The sequence below is a fragment of the Vipera ursinii genome (assembly GCF_947247035.1).
Source record: "Vipera ursinii genome assembly, chromosome: 1".
Lineage (NCBI taxonomy): Eukaryota > Metazoa > Chordata > Lepidosauria > Squamata > Viperidae > Vipera > Vipera ursinii.
In genome coordinates, this window is record NC_139512.1 from 121,692,432 (window position 1) to 121,711,095 (window position 18,664).

The 18,664-nt window shown below is 37.7% G+C and overlaps 1 protein-coding gene across 3 annotated transcripts in view; it reads left to right on the forward strand.

The window, feature by feature from the left end:
- LOC310632611 (protein lifeguard 3-like) overlaps positions 1-18,664 on the forward strand; it is a 30,936-nt gene that overhangs the window by 3,132 nt on the left and 9,140 nt on the right. For all 3 annotated transcript variants that reach the window (XR_014490881.1, XM_083349897.1, XM_083349896.1), the window contains exons 2-8: positions 8,258-8,337; positions 8,711-8,796; positions 11,368-11,432; positions 12,753-12,806; positions 14,161-14,211; positions 15,696-15,735; positions 18,275-18,312. Coding sequence is in view for 2 of the 3 variants with exons in the window: in XM_083349897.1 (XP_083206023.1) it covers positions 8,283-8,337; positions 8,711-8,796; positions 11,368-11,432; positions 12,753-12,806; positions 14,161-14,211; positions 15,696-15,735; positions 18,275-18,312 (389 nt within the window). In the remaining variant the exon portion in view is untranslated. The remainder of the gene's footprint in view (positions 1-8,257; positions 8,338-8,710; positions 8,797-11,367; positions 11,433-12,752; positions 12,807-14,160; positions 14,212-15,695; positions 15,736-18,274; positions 18,313-18,664) is intronic.

Genomic DNA, 18,664 nt, shown 5'->3' on the forward strand with positions numbered 1-18,664 from the left:
ATATATTGTAGGAAGAAAAGTCTCCCATCATGGTTCCTCCAAGCGGGGAATAAACGTGGCAACTGCTTTGGGAAGAAGGTTGTAGTTTATTGCAGAGGAAAGGCAGACAGAAAGATGGATCCAACAGGAAAAGAAGGGCTGAGCACATGTGGGTAGTGGGTTTTTATACCCCCTGGACTCTATTGTCTGGAGTTATTTCCTGTTTCAAGCTTTGTATTTCCTTTTGTCACGTATTCTGTCCTGAGCCTAGGTGTGCCACTCTAGGATTCTTGCTGGTTGTCTGTCCCAGTCCACCTCCCTGGGGCAGGGGTATGTAGATTTTACAAGTCTGAAGTCTCTTAGCTTCAACCTTCCTGAATGGTTTACATCTGCATTTCTATAGAGTTGGTTTCTGCTTGGGGGAGGGAGACTTGGGGCTATGTGTGAATGGTTTGGAAATTGACAGCAGTAGAAATAGATGTTGCACACTCTTATAATTGCCAAGAAATACTGATGATGCAAGTCTGGAAAGTCCCCAGCCGTGGATTTTAGAACAGAGATCTTTCCGATGACACTTTCTCTTTCTTACTTGTGTGAGCTGAGATTTACGTGCAGTCAGCTTCAGGAAGTATAGTTTACTGGCTTCAATCTTATATTTAAAGGAGTTGTTACCCCCAAAAATGTCTGAAATGTGTGCATAAGCTTCATGTTTAGTTCTGCTTCCTTAAAATGTAGTTAGAAGCATCCAAGTGGGGGGTGGGGAGTGTTCCTTAATTGTCTGTGACTTCATCTTTTTATGGCAAGCAGAAAATAGGCCACAAAGAACTGAAAATAAATGAATGTACCGATTAAAGCTGTGATACTCATATTTATTTAACTGGCCTGTTTTTCTTTCTCTTCATTTCTAATTGAACACTAACCTACTTGTTTCTAACTGATTAATAGCTTCCAAATGTGCTCTCCATAGAGACTTTTATATCTATTTTTTTCTCTTACCATCACACATGCACATTCTGCATCATATTTGCACAGCAATCTTTTAAATTGCTGTTTATTGCAAACCTTTTAGAATTCTGTAGAGAATTGGTGGGATGAACATATTAAATACATAATGCCAGTTGGTGGGATACATACATTTGCACGATGCAGCAGTGATTCGTTTTAGGGATAGGCAGAAAATAGTTGGTAACCTGTTGATCAATCTTAAAGCAATTGACAATGGTTTCTGACTTATCTAGTAATATAAACAAACCCAACACCCTGCTCTCAACACCGGGAGAATTTTGGGAATGGCCTTTTACATGAAGAAACTTGTAATGTTTTTGCACTGATCAGAATTCTGAGTCTAAAAATATTCTCTTCGATTCTCAGTTCCATATTTCTTTTATATATACCTGTCTGCCTCAGCTCATTGTCTAGTTCAAATTTCTACTTAGCAACTAATTACAAACTAAATCTCATAATCGGAAGTTTTATTTTGTCATATGCCAATTTTGCGGACAGACATGAAATAAAATATTGTCAAAAATGTTAATGATTGCAAAAGTTCTGTTGGTTATCATTCTAAGCAAACAGTCTCCTCTGCTTATTTTTGCAAGCAAAGGTCAAACTCAAAATTTACCATCTCTTAGCCATTATTTTTATTTCTTGCAAACTATTTGCCGGAGGTATGTAGTTTAAACGGCCAAATACAGTATTAGGTTTTGGTTCAGCTTGCTGCTTGGTATTATTTTTTTTCTATTGAAATTCTGTTCTCAGATGTTATGTGTTTTAATGAAGCTATTTGAAATATTAATCACATCAGTAAAAAAGCTAGCTATACTTGCATACAGCGTACCATGGTTCTGAACTGCTTTGAATTTGGTACTCATCAAAACGTATTTTGATGTGAACATTTTGTGCTGGTACTCGTGCTGGTATTCAATGCACCAGTTAGAACTTGTCAGTGTTGGTTGCCTTGTAATTCACTACCTTATTCCTTATGGGGAAAATTTGTTTGATACTCATCGTTTTTGGTGTTCATTGCGTGTCCTGGAACCAATTAACAATGAGTAGCAGGACAGGACAGACTCCATCCCTAATAGTTCAACACCATCAAATAGATATCTTGGTGGAGCCAAGGCTTGGTAGAGCCTTGGTGGAGCAGTGGGATAATGCCTCCTTAAGTAACACCAGCTGCCTGCAATTAGTGCAGGTTCGAGTCCCACCAGGCTCAAGGTTGACTCAGCCTTCCATCCTTCCGAGGTAGGTAAAATGAGGACCCAGATTGTTGGGGGCAATTAAGCTGACTTTGTAATAATGCCGCTGGGGGGGGTGAAAGCCCTAATAAGCAGGCATATACATAGAATGAAGGCTACTGCTAAGCTTGTAAGCCGCCCTGAGTCTTCGGAGAAGGGCGGGATATAAATGGAATATAAATAAATAAATAAATAAATAAATAAATAAATAAAATCTTAGGATAACGGTAGTGCCTGTTGAGTTGTTCCTTCCTTTTTCTTTATCTTAATTCCTGGGAAGTTCTGCTTACCAGAAAAATAAGCAATATCATTTAATGTGTTTTTGAAATGATTCCCTATGGAAATGCCTATCATAGTATGTTAAAACTGTATAAAAAATTAATTTAAATAGTGGAGACAGCAGCTCTCTAGGGCCCCACATTAGTGTCTTTTTACCTTGCTTGAAGATGCCAAGGGTTGAATCTGAGAGCTTTGAATATAATGGCGAATAGCAATAGCACTTAGACTTTTATACCATTTCAAAGTGATTTACAGCCCTCTCTAAGTGGTTTACAGAGTCAGCTTATTTTCCCCAACAATTTGGGTCCTTGTTTTACCAACCTCGGAAGGATGGAAGGCTGAGTCAACCATAAGCTGGTGAGAATTGAACTGCTGGCAGTCGGCAGGATTAGCCTGCAATACTGCATTATAACCACTGCGCCATCATGGCTCTGTACAGGAACTACCATATTGTCCATTATTGCTACTGCAAAAATGCTCCAAACTTATATGTAACATTTTAGCATCTATTTCTTTTTTAAAAATGCATTGCAGAAATTAATTTTAAAACCTTAACAATATAAAAGGTAGCAGCAATCTAAAAGAAAGTATGCTTAATTAAAATTTACCAAAATAGAGTCCTCTTTCTATTATTTGGTTATAACTCTTAACTGTTGGTAATGTCACCCTTGTATGAGATATGAAAGCAGAATCACATGACAAATTGCTTATAATAAGAAAAATAACAGGGAAACCAAAATAAAATGACTCTTGTATATTAATATTCTGTTTAATTGGTCTTTCAGAAAAATTAAGGATACTGAAGATGTTGAGAAAGTCAGTGTCTGTGCTTTGAATAATTTACGATTGATAACTGTTGCTCCCCTTTCCTGTAACTCTAGAAAAAAAATCTTTTTCTAGCAGTTAGTGTTGAAAAAGAACAATTGCTGCCGGAGGCAAACAATTCTGATACGATATTTCATGATTGTTCAATCTTTTGCTCTTTTTTCCCCTAATTTGATTTGTTCCGTAACAAAAGGAATGGTAAGAATCCCTGCTCCAGCTGCCTCTTAACACTGATGAATGACCTGAAGCCCTCCATATACTCAGCTTCACTTCTTGCATTCTGCTCTATTGGCTGTGTTGGCTTTGGCTGATGACAGTGGAAATCAACTACACTTAGAGAAGGGCAACCTCCTCCCCGTGCTCAGTGGGTACCCGCCAAAACACAGCTGTCAACGCTGCTAACATCAGATGTTCTTGCTTTGACAACATATATGGAGATGCAGCCTTTTTCTTCCTTATATCTTTACTCTTAGAATTACAGGTAGTATTAGATGATACTGGGGGTGGGTGGGTGAGGAATGTGTTGGGAGTTGGTTAGACACAACAATATTGTAATAGTGTGTGAACTCAGGGTTTTTGAAATAAGAGATGAGAAGAAATGGCGGGTTGGAGACCTGGAGGGAAAGCCTGCATTTCAAACTAATTGGAGAATTGTGATTTATGACTGTTAATTAGAGGAGGGAATTGTGTTTGATACTATATGCTAAGGGGAGGGGAATTCAGATTTTGGTTTCACTTATGTACGTGCCGATGCTATGCTGCTCGAATAAAGATTCTTTAAGGTAAACAATGCCTCAAAGTTCTTTGAAGAGTTTCATCTGTTGGAACCATGACAACAACGTTGATTAAAGGGATCAGAAACCTCCCCCTTTCTCACTTCTGAGAGTCTGACACTCTGCATTGGATCCATTTTGCCTTACTACAGTATTTATGCTTGGTATGCCTTCTTGGACTGCATTGGACTAGCAATGTAGGCAGTCCTCAACTTAGCAGCAGTTCATTTAGTGTCCATTTGAAGTTACAATGGCACTGAAAAAAGTGACTTATGACCATTTTTCACACGATCGTTGCAGCATTCCCCATGGTCACATGATCAGAATTCACATGCTTGGCAGCTGACTCGTATCTATGAGTCTTGCAGTGTCCCAGGGACACGTGATCCCCTTTTGTGACTTTCTGATGAGCCAAGTCAACGGGAAAACCAGATTCACTTAACAAGTGTATTACTGACTTAACAACTGCAGTGATTCACTTAACAACTGAGGCAAGAAAGGTCATCAGATGGAGCAAAACTCACTTAAGAAATGTTTCACTTAACAACAGAAATTTTGGGCTCAGTTGAGATCGTAAGTCAAAGACTACCTGTACTGACATTGGTTTTGTTTTGTTTTTTACAAATTTTATTGATTTTCTAATATTACATTCACAATTTGGAAAGCAATGTGGTAGCTGGGTAGTAGTAATTCAATTACATACAGATATCATTAGTACAGATTTCAAATTGCTACCATAAACATTTCCTCTCTTTTTCCCTTCATATATACTGTCTGTTTGTAAATTTAAAAACAAGTTTTATCCTATCAATCACATGGAAAATAATTTTCTTATATATATATCAATAGTTTTTAGTTTATATATATTCTAGTTGTTTTAGCATACAATCTTTTAGACAATCAATGACCTAATAGATTTTTCCAGTTTTAATTTCCACTAACATTTAGATTTAACGTTTGATATTTATCATTACCAAGATTTTTAATATACTCACAATTCATCTATCACCATTCCTCACAAAATCTAATATTCAAAATATACATCCTGTCTATTTAACTTCTCACCCTGTATGTCAACAAATTAAGAATACAATATGATATCCTTCCTTTTTGCTAGTTTTCAATTTTTTTAAGTAGTAATAAAAATTTCTTTTTATTCCAGTATTTAATGCTTCCCCTCTCTTCCTCTTTGTATCTGCTATCTCTTGCTTAAACTAATAATTTTTGTTTTTGACGTTCCATATAGACCTGTTTATTACTTTCATCAATAGGTTTTTAGCTTATGTACATCCTGTTCACCTTTACATGACCTTTATGCACAAATGAATATTAAAATTTAGCTATTAGTATTTATACTGCTAAGTTTTAATGAATGACCAAAAACTTTTCTTAATCTCAGTTCATAACAAAGTCTTGTGTTCAACATGCACATCTTATCTATTTAAATATATTCTGTTTTAGATTTCAGTAAGATGGTCGAAACTCCATTCTTCTTCAGTCTTATTCTAGCTTTTTTGCTTTGCCAAATCGTCTTCCATGTCCTTGTTTTTGGGTCATCAAACCAATCTCCTTGTAATGCCATATATATTAATTGATGTTGGCGAAACCATCCGGTCACCAATTTTTTGAGAGGACTTGTAGATCTGGTAGGTCGTCTCTTTATTCTTCCATATTGATGTCGGGTTCTGAATTGTTCTAGATCCTCTAATTCCTTCTGATTTGTATAGGAAACCTTTTCCTTTTTCCAAGTTTTCAGTGTCTTTTCTGAATTTTCAAATGTCAATATTTGTTGAATAGTTGATTCTTCTGTTGTGGTATTTAAATATTTCATTTTTTCTATTGTATTTTGTATAGATGATTCTTTATTTATGGTCAAAGTTTGGGCTTTCATATCTGAGCTGCCTTCTTGTTCCTTCCCATAGCCTCTTAGTTTTTTGTTGGCTGTGATAAGAGTTTGAATTGTTTTCAACATAGAGAGAATTTGTTGATTTTTATCCATAAGGAAATTTTATTCCTGGTCTTCTTCCATATTGGTGTTTTAAGCTAAAGGCTTTACACTTAGGTAATCCAAAAGAAAGAAAAAGTTTTTTTTTCTGGGTAAGGAACACAGAATCTTTCACAGTTGTTTCAAAATTTTCAAGGTTATGTGTCTTATCTATTTCCCTGGGCTGTCAACCAGGCCCCTAAAGAATAACAGATTAAAATACCAAATTTCACCACACGGTGTTGCCTCTTACCTTTTAAAATTTCCCTTTGAGTTCCAAAGTTATTTTATTTTTATTTTTTATTTTTTTTAATTAGTTTTCCAATATTACAATAGTATCTTTAAAAAGCAACGTGGTGTCTGGGTTACAATAGTTCCATTTCAGACAAATACATATTATTACAAATCTCCAAATTGTTGTAACCAATATTTCCTCTCTCTTTTTTCCTTTAATACATACTATCTCTTATCTAAATTAAAATACTTCTCATTGCTATCCATCAGTTATTTAATACTTTTCTTATATTTATCAATACTTTAGTATATTTTATATTTTAACATTCCATCTTTAAAACATCAAACACCTTATATATTTTTCTAACTTTAATTTTACATTGATATTAAAATTAAACGTTTAGAATTTCTCATTTTCATATTGCTAAATAACCTCCTTTCCCTTTACACAATTTTCTCCAATACCTAGTAATGTAATACACTTCTTATTTATCTTATTTCCATATCAATATTAGTAGTACAATATTAGAATAGTAGTCATTAGAATACCAATTGCAAGGAGGAGAAAGGAGGAGGAGGACAATGTAATCTTGTTTCTCATTTATAGTTTCCACATATTAAAAACCAAAATTTCTTCCATTTCAACATTGAATACATCCTCTCATGTCACTACATCCAAGTATATTAGTTACATTCTATCATTTTTAACATATATACATCTTAATAATAATAATAATAATAATAATAATAATAATAATAATAATAATAATGTTATTTATATACCACCCTTTTCCCGAAGGACTCAGGGCGGTGAACTGGGCAAACATATAAAAATACAAAAATACAAAAGTTAAAAAAGAATTAAACACAATGCCCAAGCTAAAACAATAAATACATATATTAAAAACAGCAGTAAAATCCCAACCCATCCCCCATCAGGCCAGGCCGGCTTGTTCGAATAAGTGAGTCTTCAGATCACGTCGGAAGGAGTGAAGGTCCATAACATTTAAGGAACTCAATATTTCAATGTTAGTATTCATACATCTGTGTTTTAAACACCCCTGGGTAGTTGATCTTTCTTTCTGGAGGGAGAGCTAAAATCTCTTTTCCATCTCGACGGGGGGAAATGCTTAGCAGCTTAAGGAGGTACAGAAAATAATTAGGGTGTAAAAGAGGTAGATCTTGCCCAGTCTCTTCTGCGCTGCTTTAAGAGTTGCCTGGTGGAAAATGTGACTTCGGCTGTTCGCAGCCTAGGGATGAGCCATAATGGCCAGTACATTTGTCCGCCGGTTTGGAGGGATCGCCAAGTCTAATGGGAGAGTTGCGGCTCTCCCGCGATCCAGCAAACACCCCTCCTTGCTGGTCGCCTCTTCGGAGCAACTTTCGGACCTTTTCAGGGGCCCCCAGTGATGCGAAACTGGACAGGGGAGAGAGAGCAAGTCTCCCAGCTGTCCATGGTGGCCACGCAGCAAACCGGAAGTCCTACCTATACTAACATTGTTAATTTACATTAAATATTGCAGAAAAGGACTCTACCTTCATTCTTAGCAGTTAGCTCTAGGCTTGGACAACAAGTTACCTTAGACCAGGCGTCGGCAACCTTGGCTCTTTTATGACTCGTGGACTTCAACTCCCAGAATTCCTGAGTCAGGTGACTCAGGAATTCTGGGAGTTGAAGTCCACGAGTCATAAAAGAGCCAAGGTTGCCTACCCCTGCCTTAAAAGTAAAGGTAGTTGTGGAACTCCAGCCATTACCTTGACATATACCATTGCTTTAAGGTGTAAAAATAATTATTATTTGTATGGACATAGCATTTTATAGGAAGAAAGCAACTGGATTTTGAACATGAATTTAGTCTATGTTTCATATCCTGTGTGTGTTTGTACATTTTTGCGTGTGCGCGTCTATTTGTTTTAAGCGTCTTAAACTTCACATATTTTTCCAGGTGCTGTACATCAGCCAGGGACAACATGGAAACTCTTGGTCCTCCACCCCCCTATGATGACAAGAGATCTGGAGCTGAAGGTGGGAGAACACAATCAGCACAGCCAATTTACATAAAAGGGATGTAAAATGAAAATATTGTGGAAGGTTAAGGGACAGAAGTCTTGTGACTTGGGACTCTTAAAGAGAAGGCCAAACTAGACAGGAAGCGTTAAATGCATATTTTTGTTTGGAATTGAGATGAGGGCTGTTATTGAACTTTCAGAATACTAATTGGTGGATAATAAATTATTTTAAAAAGAACTTGGTTCAGTCATTGTTATAATTTGCATTCAGATAAATGGCTACAATCATGCCTAGGAGATCTAATATGGATCCATCCTATCACAACTACAATTGCCATTTTGTCTGATAGGGTTGATCAATGTTGCCCTTTTCCCTCTTCTCTTACTAGGTGATAGAAGTTGCGAGATGGAAGAAGGGGATTTCCGAATTGCCTATTGGGTGGAAAAAAATGTTAGGCAAGTCTTCATTCGCAAGGTAAGTCTGATACCAGCCCCCTGACATAGGCCAGAGCAGGAAATCAACTACTGAGATTGGCTAAAATAACAGCATCTTACAAATCTGATTGTCCCACTTTTTATACACCAGTGAATGGTGTATGCTTGAGGCACTTTCAAACGTTACTGCATTATTCTGGACTTAAAAAATGTTTCAGTCCTTTTTGCTTAGGCAGTAGCTCCTGTTTATTTCCCTCAGGTCATCTTCCTTATACTCTACATAAAGGTAACGTAAAGGTAAAGGTTCCCCCGCACATGTGTGCTAGTTGTTTCCAACTCTAGGGGCCGGTGCTCATCTCCGTTTCAAAGCTGAAGAGCCAGCACTTGTCCGAGGACGTCTCCGTGGTCATGTGGCTGGCATGACTAGACGCCAAAGGCGCACGGAACGTTGTTACCTTCCCACCGTAGTGGTCCCTATTTTTCTACTTGCATTTTTACGTGCTTTCGAACTGCTAGGTTGGCAGAAGCTGGGACGAGTAACAGGCGCTCACTCTGTTACGCGGCACTCGGGATTCGAACCGCCAAACTGCCGACCTTCTGATCGACAAGCTCAGCGTCCTAACCCACTGAGCCACCGCGTCCCTATACTCTACATATACTTATGCAAACTATACAATAGACCTGAACAACATACGGCTCACGAAGCAGCCTTGGGTGGTCTGCTAGTACTTCGTTAAGTCAATAATTTTGCTGCTTCTGCTCCAAAAAATATGCTACTAAGTGTTTTGCTGCTACCACTCTGTTTATTACTAAACAGCCGATTGACGTACCAGGTATTCCTTTGTGGCTTGCAATTATTTTTAATCTGTCATGTGGCCATTTCTCCTTGACAGCCTGCTACAGAATATTTCCTAAATCAGATATTAATGCCCTTAGTGCATACGTATCTTCATGAAATGGGGACACTTTAAAATGTCCTTCATGTGATGACAGTTCTTTTACAAACTCATTGAGCATGATCAAAAGTCTTTTTTGTATGAAAGTGGTGTTCACTCTCTGTGTTAATCCAGAGTACCATGAAAGGAATAAGACATACAACCATTTGTCTGTAACTTTACATTTCCTGAACCTGCACTGAAGTGAGAAGAAATTGGAAAGGGGGAAATCAGTGAAGACATTTTTTAACAACCATATGTCTTAAAACAGAATTATTCTGGTATTAAAATGGTGTTTCGGAACATAACTTAAGCTAAATCTTTATTCCTTAGGGTCACATGCAGACTATGGCAGGGAGCTATGCAATCTGGGGGGAAAAAACCCACAAACATGAAACTGTTTTAAGGAACTATTAACAGATGTTACATGAATATCCCTGTCTTCTCATCTTTGCCCCTTCAGAAATGAAACATTTCTCTGTGTGGGTTGATGCAAATGCTTGCCTTTTTGTGTGTAAGTCCACTGTTTGGGCTATGTTTCCGTTTGCAGAAGCTTTCCTGGATCCAAAAGAATATCTTTCAATTTAATAAGAAATTAGTGCAATGCAATTCATCAGAGAGTCTACTAATTGAAAGAGAAATGTTACAAGAATAGGTCGTACTACTCATATTGTGAATGATTCGTATGGCTGTATGGTCTGTTTGTTGTGAGTCTGGGGTTGAGATGACAATTTACTAATAATGACCAGATAAGTGGTCAGTGTTTTAAATTATGTTTATCTTTTTATTGAGTCGATAAAAACATTATTTAGATGCAGAGATCCCTGAATGGTCTGGAGAGATGACCTTTGTGAAGTTAAATTAGTTAGGTGGCAAACCAATGCTTCCCTACTCTGTTCAAAATAGAGAATTTAAAAATTGATGAAAGCTGAAGTCAGGCTGGTAAAATTCCAACACAACATTATGAATCCATCTTTTGTCCCCCGCTCTGGTATCAAACCCAGTCAAGCTTAAATATGGCAAAATCCAAAAAGCACTTTTTAGTTCTTTTATTTATTACATCGTGTGTGTTTCTGTTACTATTTTGTTGTGTTCATAATATTGAAGATTTCTCTAAAAATGTGTAACTCCCAAAATATCTACTGTGGGGGGGAGGGGGGGCAAACACTATGAGATTCTGTTCTTCAAACCTTTTAAATAGCCGCCCTGAGTCTTCGGAGAAAGGCGGGATATAAATGGAATTAAAATAAATAAATAAATCTTGTAATCTGAGTTAAATTATATATCCTTATAATCTTGTAGCATATGACTGGCCTGGCCTGTGTGATCTAATATTGCTGGATATTTCATAGTTATATATTTTATGATTAGCTAATTGGGATGTGTGGGCTGTTAATGTGAACAAAGTATCAGCCATCTTTTGGAGATGATTTAATTTGGTTTCTTGCTAGAATCAAGTCCTTGGTTCAGTGGTTTAAATAGCCACCTCCTAAATTTGTAAGGCTGAGAAAAGATATGGCAAGATTAAAATACTGTATTCTGTATCATTCAGCAAAAGGCTTTCATTCCTGCACCAGTTCTTGCTAGCTTGCTGTGGGAGCCTCTGAAAATGGCCACCCACAACTTTGTTTTGGTTTTTCGTTGTGAATTTGTATCTCTTTTGTCGTCACAAACAGGTTTACAGCATCATCACCCTTCAGTTACTACTGACTGTGGCAATTGTTGCCGTCTTCACTTTTGTGTAAGTCTTCACGGGTCCAAGATAGACAAAACCATGCAGGTGGACATGAGAGTCAGAATGTGTGATGGACAATGACTGCTGACACCCCTCCAGACTCACATCGGTTAGACAAAAGAAAGAGAAGGGTTTCATTTTTCTTCCTTTCTGTGTGGCCTTTTGGCTTCTCCCTCCCCCTTTATCCTACTTCTGCTTCTGATTGTATGAGCAGAAATTTATGTTAGCCCCAGGAGAGCAGGGGTAACCTTAGCTCCTGATATCCAAAGGCTTCTGTAGTTTACACTGTTGTCAAAGAAGCAGTGGTGATAACATTGTGTGTTGCATTCCAGTGGCAGACTTCCCTCTCTATTTTTGGAGAGTGGATTCCCCCAAAAGCCTATTATTTCTCAGATGTTCTAAAGATAGGGATTAGAATTGATTTCTTTATTTTTATTTCGGTGTCCTCCTCCTATTGTCCTCATAGCAACAACCCAGTGAAGTGGGTTGGTCTGAGAAAGAGGGACTGGCCTAAGGTTACCCATCTGGTTTACATGCCTAAGGCAGGACTAGAACCTTCTATGGACTAGCAGAGTTATTGGTATATAGAGTGCATTCAAGCAGTAGAGAAAAAATGTATTTCCCTTTGGCTCCTTCTTGTTCATATACTAAAAGCCAAGGTAAAGGTAAAGGTTCCCCCGCACATGCGTGCTAGTCGTTTCCAACTCTAGGGGCTGGTGCTCATCTCCGTTCAAAGCCGAAGAGCCAGCGCTTGTCTGAGGACGTCTCCGTGGTCATGTGGCCAGCATGACTAGACGCCAAAGGCGCACGGAACGCTTGTTACCTTCCCACCGGAGTGGTCCCTATTTTTCTATTTGCATTTTTACGTGCTTTCGAACTGCTAGGTTGGCAGAAGCTGGGACGAGTAACAGGCGCTCACTCTGTTACGCAGCACTCGGGATTCAACCCACCAAACTGCCGACCTTCTGATCGACAAGCTCAGCGTCCTAACCCACTGAGCCACCGCGTCCCTATACTAAAAGCCTATAGATGTGCAAAAAATTTGGTAAACTTGGTAAGGAAATATCTATTTGCTCGAAGACCTCTTCTTTGCATTAGGTATATACGTTTCAGTAATTGCATACTAAAAATGCGTAGTGAGCACAGGCTAATTAGCAGGTAGATGCAAGCCAAGCTCTGGGTTTGGCCCAGTTAATGGGGAAGTATTTATGTTCTTGACCACAAAAGGGAAAATGAAACTCTAAATAATAATGGAATTTTAGGCTAACTTAGATCAAAAATGGTTGACAGTCTAGTAATACTTGATCTTGTCATTCTTTTCCACAGGACTCCTGTGAACGCTTATGTGATCAATCATATTGCATTATATTATGCATCTTAGTAAGTATTAGTCGAATGCCATTGGTGATCTATTGCTTTGCTGTAATCTTCCCTAACTTAGTGCCTTTTAGATATATTGATAATACAGTCAAAAAACTCCAAGCCATGGCAGAAAATACAGATAGTCTTCGATTTATGATGTTCATTGAGCAACTGTTCAAAATTATAATGGTGCTGAACGAAGGGACTTACAACTGTCCTTGTCAATTTATAGCCATTCGCAATCTTCTCTGCTGGCTTCTTCAGAAATCAACAATGAAGTGGGCAGGGAAGTTGACAAGCTACTACTGCAGGACTCTTCTGGTTTCTGGGGGCTGACTGAAAAAGGTCCATCACGATCCATTTTGGGATGGACCTTTTTTCAGTGAACTTCTTGGAGAGTGGAAGGGCTTTCTGTCAGATTGATTTCACCCCATGTGGAGCAGAGTATCTTTGCAAAGCACCCCTTCCACTTTCAAAGAAGCTGGTTGGAAAAGTTCTTGGCAAAACCCTTAGACTTATATACAGCTTCACAGTGCATTACAGCCTTCTCTAAGCGGTTTACTGAGTCAGCCTATTGCCCCCAACAATCTGGGTCCTCATTTCACTGACCTCGGAAGGATGGAAGGCTGTGTCAGCCATGAGCCGGTGAGAATCGATCTGCTGGCAGTTGGCAGAATTAGCCTGCAATACTGCATTTTAACCACTGCTCCACCATGGCCAAGAAGAATTTTACCCTGGGATGTTAGTAGGGAAGCTGGCTCCAAAAACTTTCATCTTGGCTTTCAGCATGGACTTTTGCAGCCAGCGTTTTTGAGAGTAACGGCTGCCTGTCAGATGGCTTTCATTTTTCCAGTCCAGTGTAAGAATTCCCTTCTCTGCACGAACAGGAGCCATATCCCTCTTTTGGTAGGCAGCTCTTTCCCTCACTGTTTAACAACCCACAATGTCGCTTAATAATTGCGCCTGGGAGAGTTAGGATAGCAGTCATTTTGCTAAATGATTATGTGGGCACCTCGCTTAATGATCCCATGACTTACACCTGTAATGGGCAGGCTCTATTATCGTTATAAAACAAGAACTGCCTGTACCATAATGTATACTTGACAAGTTGTACCTTTAAGATCCTCTACTCTACTCTGACTTCCATCACCACCACTTTTAAGTGCATCTGATACAACTTTTCAGAGGAAGTATCTCCTATCTTCTTAACTAAGCATAGTCTCATAAAACCTCTGGTAAAACTTTTTAATATACAAGTTCAATTATATGGCTTACTTTCGTTGGAAAAAAGTTTATTAAATTTGGAGGGTAGCTTGCTGTTTAGACTTGTCACTATTCAGTTTGCAATCATTTGTCTTTTCTGTCTTCCCAGTGGTGTATTTTTGATCTGTTACCTAGTGCTGGTGCTTTGTCAAAAGATCCAGTGAGTATCCTTTGGTAACATCTATGATTTGATGGTGCATCAAATTCAAAATTTGCTGGGAATTTTAGAATGAAGGATAGAAAAGTGGTTAAAGGGGTTGGGCATTCTGACTGTGGAAATATAGCCTTGATAAATGATTTCTGCCATTTTTTCCCTTTTTGCAATAGAAATGAGAGATGCAAAAATGAGGCCTGCATGAAGCGCTTCTCTTATTTGCAAATAATGTGTGGGGATACAGAGCAATCACGTTCATAGGTTTAGGATTGTTGCAGCTGAAAAATAATTTTTCATGAAAAGCAAAATAATAAGAATCAAAGGACTTAGAATAGGTAAGCAATGAAAAATACAGGTTGTCCTTGACTTATGACCACAATTGAGCCCAAAATTTATGTTGCTAAGTGAGAAATTTGTTAAGTGAGTTTTGCTCCATTTTACGACTTTTCTTGCTACGTGTGTCAAGTGAATCCCTGCAGCTGTTAAGTTAGTAACACGGTTGTTAAGTGAATCTGGCTTCCCCATTGACTTTGCTTGTCAAAAGGTCACAAAAGGTGATCACATGACCCCAGGATACTGCAACCATCATAAATATGAACTAGTTGTCAAGCATCTGAGTGTAAACCACATAACCATGGTCAGGGGTAGGCAACCTTGGCTCTTTCATGACTTGTCGACTTCAACTCCCAGGATTCCTGAGTCATAAAAGGGTTGCCTACCCCTGACCATGGGCATGCTGCAGTGGTTATAAGTGTAAAAAAAGTTCATAAGTCACTTTTTTCAGTACTGTTGTAACTTCAAACAGTCACTAAATGAATTGTTGTAAATCAAGGACTACCTGTAATGCAAATGTTGGCTATAGAATGGTTATACAGTAGTATTGCAATGAAGATGCATTGTCGCAACCCAGGGACCGAAAAGACTTCAGGAAAAAAAAGTTGCATATTCAGAAGAACTGTAGTGAAAAACAAGCAGAGGAAATCACCTATATAATAATCCTTTTGAAGCTTTTTTTAAATACATCCCTTCATCAAAAGGTGTTTATTATTGGCTTCCTTGGTGATGGGGCCCACGTTGCTAACTTTCTCTACATATAAATTAGATTTAGACCGTTTTTAGTCGGAAAGCTATTGTCCCTTTTTTCTAGATGCCTTTGAAAAGATTTTCATTATATTACTTTTTCTGTGCAAGTTTTTAATTTTTTTTAAAATCATTTGTATCCTGCCTTTATTATTTTTACAAATCGCTCAAGGCAGCAAACAAATCCACCACACCTTCCTCATCCTATTGTCCCACAACCACAAACTTATTAAGTCAGAATGTAGAATCTTTTTCGGGTTAAAGGTTTCAGGTTACAAATAGAATTGTCCTGCTTTGAAAAGAACATGTGGAATAGTGGTGTATCTTTGAAACAGTTCTGCCAAAATATACTTTTTTCTTAAAGTGGGACCATTTGTATGGGCGCTGACTCATTCTCTGGTCTTTTTCAGGAGACGATTTCCATGGAACATAATCCTTATGACAATCTTCGTAAGTAGTAGATTGATGTTACAGGTTGGGCTAAATTTAGTAGACGTGAAATCCCTAACATGGGGAGACCTGAAATTTTGGCAATAGGGCCTAGGATAGAGATTAAAGAAAGTAATATATTTGCATTATTACAAATCTTCAGGTTAAAATTTAATTCCAGATTATTAAAACACTTGGTAGGAAAATGATTTTATTGCCTCCAAACTACAAATGTTTCATTACATTCAGATGGATTATCTAAACAGTGCATCTTTCCCTTTGAAATAAATACATTCACAAACTTGTTATTGAGGAGAAAATGGCATAATCTAACACCAACAATTTGGAATTGGGGTAAAATGGAACACCTAGGCCATTAACCTACAAGTTTTAGAAATCATATAATACCTGTACTAAAAGATCAGCATTAATTGCCAGTTGTACATTGTGCAATTTAAGATATTAATATTAATGGATTATGACCTAATTAAGAGTGATCATTTCTCTCATTACGGACATGTCCAATAATTAACATCTGTATTTCTAACCTATGAAAGAGCATTTCACTTGAGGTTCTTCGAAATTATAAATCTCCTTCCAAGTACTTCCTGCTTTTTCCCCGTCTTAGTTTTAGAATCTAAAAATTTCCACAGTAAAATACAGAGGAAAATCTCATTACTATTGAAAATGGAATTAGGGTATAGGTTAGGGCAGTGGTGGGATTCAAATATGTGAACAACTGTTTCTCTGTGTGGATGCCGCTTCTGGAAGTCCATTCTGGACCAGAACTCAACAAAAAAATAGCTACCGGTTCTGCTGAAGTGGTGCAAACTGGCTGAATCCCACCACTGGGTTAGGGTTACGTTTAAGGTTTTACCTGTTTGGAGTCAGGGTGGAAAAATAATACATACAGATAGATTCTTAGAGGCTTTCTAAGGAAAGTGAGGATAACAGATTTTCATTCACATTTCTTTCTGGTCCACAGTAAAATACATGGGACAATACAGTTGCCAATGAAAATGAAACTTGGGATAGGATTACGGATAAGCCTACTTGGAGTCATAGCTAAAACTAACCATAGGGATAGATTCTTAGACGTTTTCAGAGGATATTGAAGGTAACAGCCTTGGTGGAGCAGTGGGCTAATGCCTCCTTAAGTAACACCAGCTGCCTGCAATTAGTGCAGGTTCGCATCCCACCAGGCTCAAGGTTGACTCAGCCTTCCATCCTTCCGAGGTAGGTAAAATGAGGACCCAGTTGTTGGGGGCAATAAGCTGACTTTGTAATAATGCCGCTTGGGGGGGGGGGCGAAAGCCCTAATAAGCAGGCATATACATAGAATGAAGGCTACTGCTAAGCTTGTAAGCCGCCCTGAGTCTTCGGAGAAGGGCGGGATACAAATGGAACTTAAAAAAAACAAAAAAAACAGCTTTTTGTTCAGAGCTATTAATGGACAACAGTAAAAAGCATGGGAAAATCCTACTGGCATTGGAAATGAAACTAGAGTTAGTATTAGGGTAAAGTCTGCTTGGAATCATGGCCGAAAACTAATACTAGGGATAGATTCTAAGCTGTTTTCTAAGGAAACCATCATTGAGAGCTTTTTGTTTGGAATTGTATCTTGTCCACATGAGAAAATCCCATTGCCATTGAAAATGAAACTAGGGTTAGGGTGACATCTATTTGGAATCATGGCTGAAAACTTAATGCTAGACATAGATTCCTAGTAGTTTTCCATAGAAAGCGTCAGTTATGGTTTCATTTCAGAGTTGTTTGTGGTCCAAAGTAAAATGCATGGGAAAATGCCATTGCCATTGAAAATGAAACTAGGGTTAGGTCTACTTGGAGTCACGGCCAAAAAGTAATGCCAGGGATAGATTCTAAGTGGTTTTCTAAGGAAAGCGTCACTGATAGCTTTTCTATGGGACTTCTTTGTTTTCTAGGGTAAAATACATTAGAAAATCCTATTGCCATTTAAAATGAAACTGGTGTCACGGTTAAGGTTATGATTAGGGTAAGATCAGATAGTCCTGCAGTGTTTTTCGTCCACATTCAAACAGAATCTCTAAATTATTTAGATGTCATAATTTTTATATTGATTGCACTTTTTGGTTACCATTCCTTCAGCAAATGTTAGTGACTTCATCTTATTTTGTTCAAAAAAGACTTGCGTTTAATTTTGTATCATCCACTTCACCAACACCATATTTTGAATGATAGTTGTTGCATTTTTGGCTATGCAGTAATGATATTTTAAAAATTATGAAGTAAAATACATTGATGTACGAATTTGCTCTTATTATATCCGTCCATATGACAACTCAATTTCTATGGAATATATTTCAATGAACAAACTGCATTTTTAACAGGACTGTTTATTTTTGCCTAAGATGATACACTGGCAATTCACTAAAAAAAATTCTTGATCTAGGCTTGCTTATTAATTTATGTTTGTTCACTTCTGAATGGGGATGGAAAAGGTTGCAATGGAATAATAGATATAGCCAAGATGTATGTATTATTTTGCTAATTTTGTTTTCTGTTTTGCTTTTCTCCCTAGACATTGGCTTTAGGATTTATGACAGGCACCATTGCTAGGTACTGTACAAGGGAGTAAATGAGAGTGATAATGTACAGTGGGGATAAACAAGCTGGATTTTCTCAAAAAATAATGGCAAATAATTATTACTAGAAAATGGATAACCATAGGCTTGGGAAATAAAGCCTCTTATTTCCTTAAAAGTACCAATAAACTCTTTTTAAAGTTTTGGTTATAAATACATCATTGTCATCAGTTATTGGGCATCGTCTTAGATTTTATTATAGTTTTGTCATTGGCTCTTGGATGGCTAAGGCCTCTTTGAATATAAAAATAAAGCAGATTTCCCTCTTGTGTAAGATTTTGTGCTAGAACCATTGTAGAATTTGTATCTGGAAACATTCTGAAGAA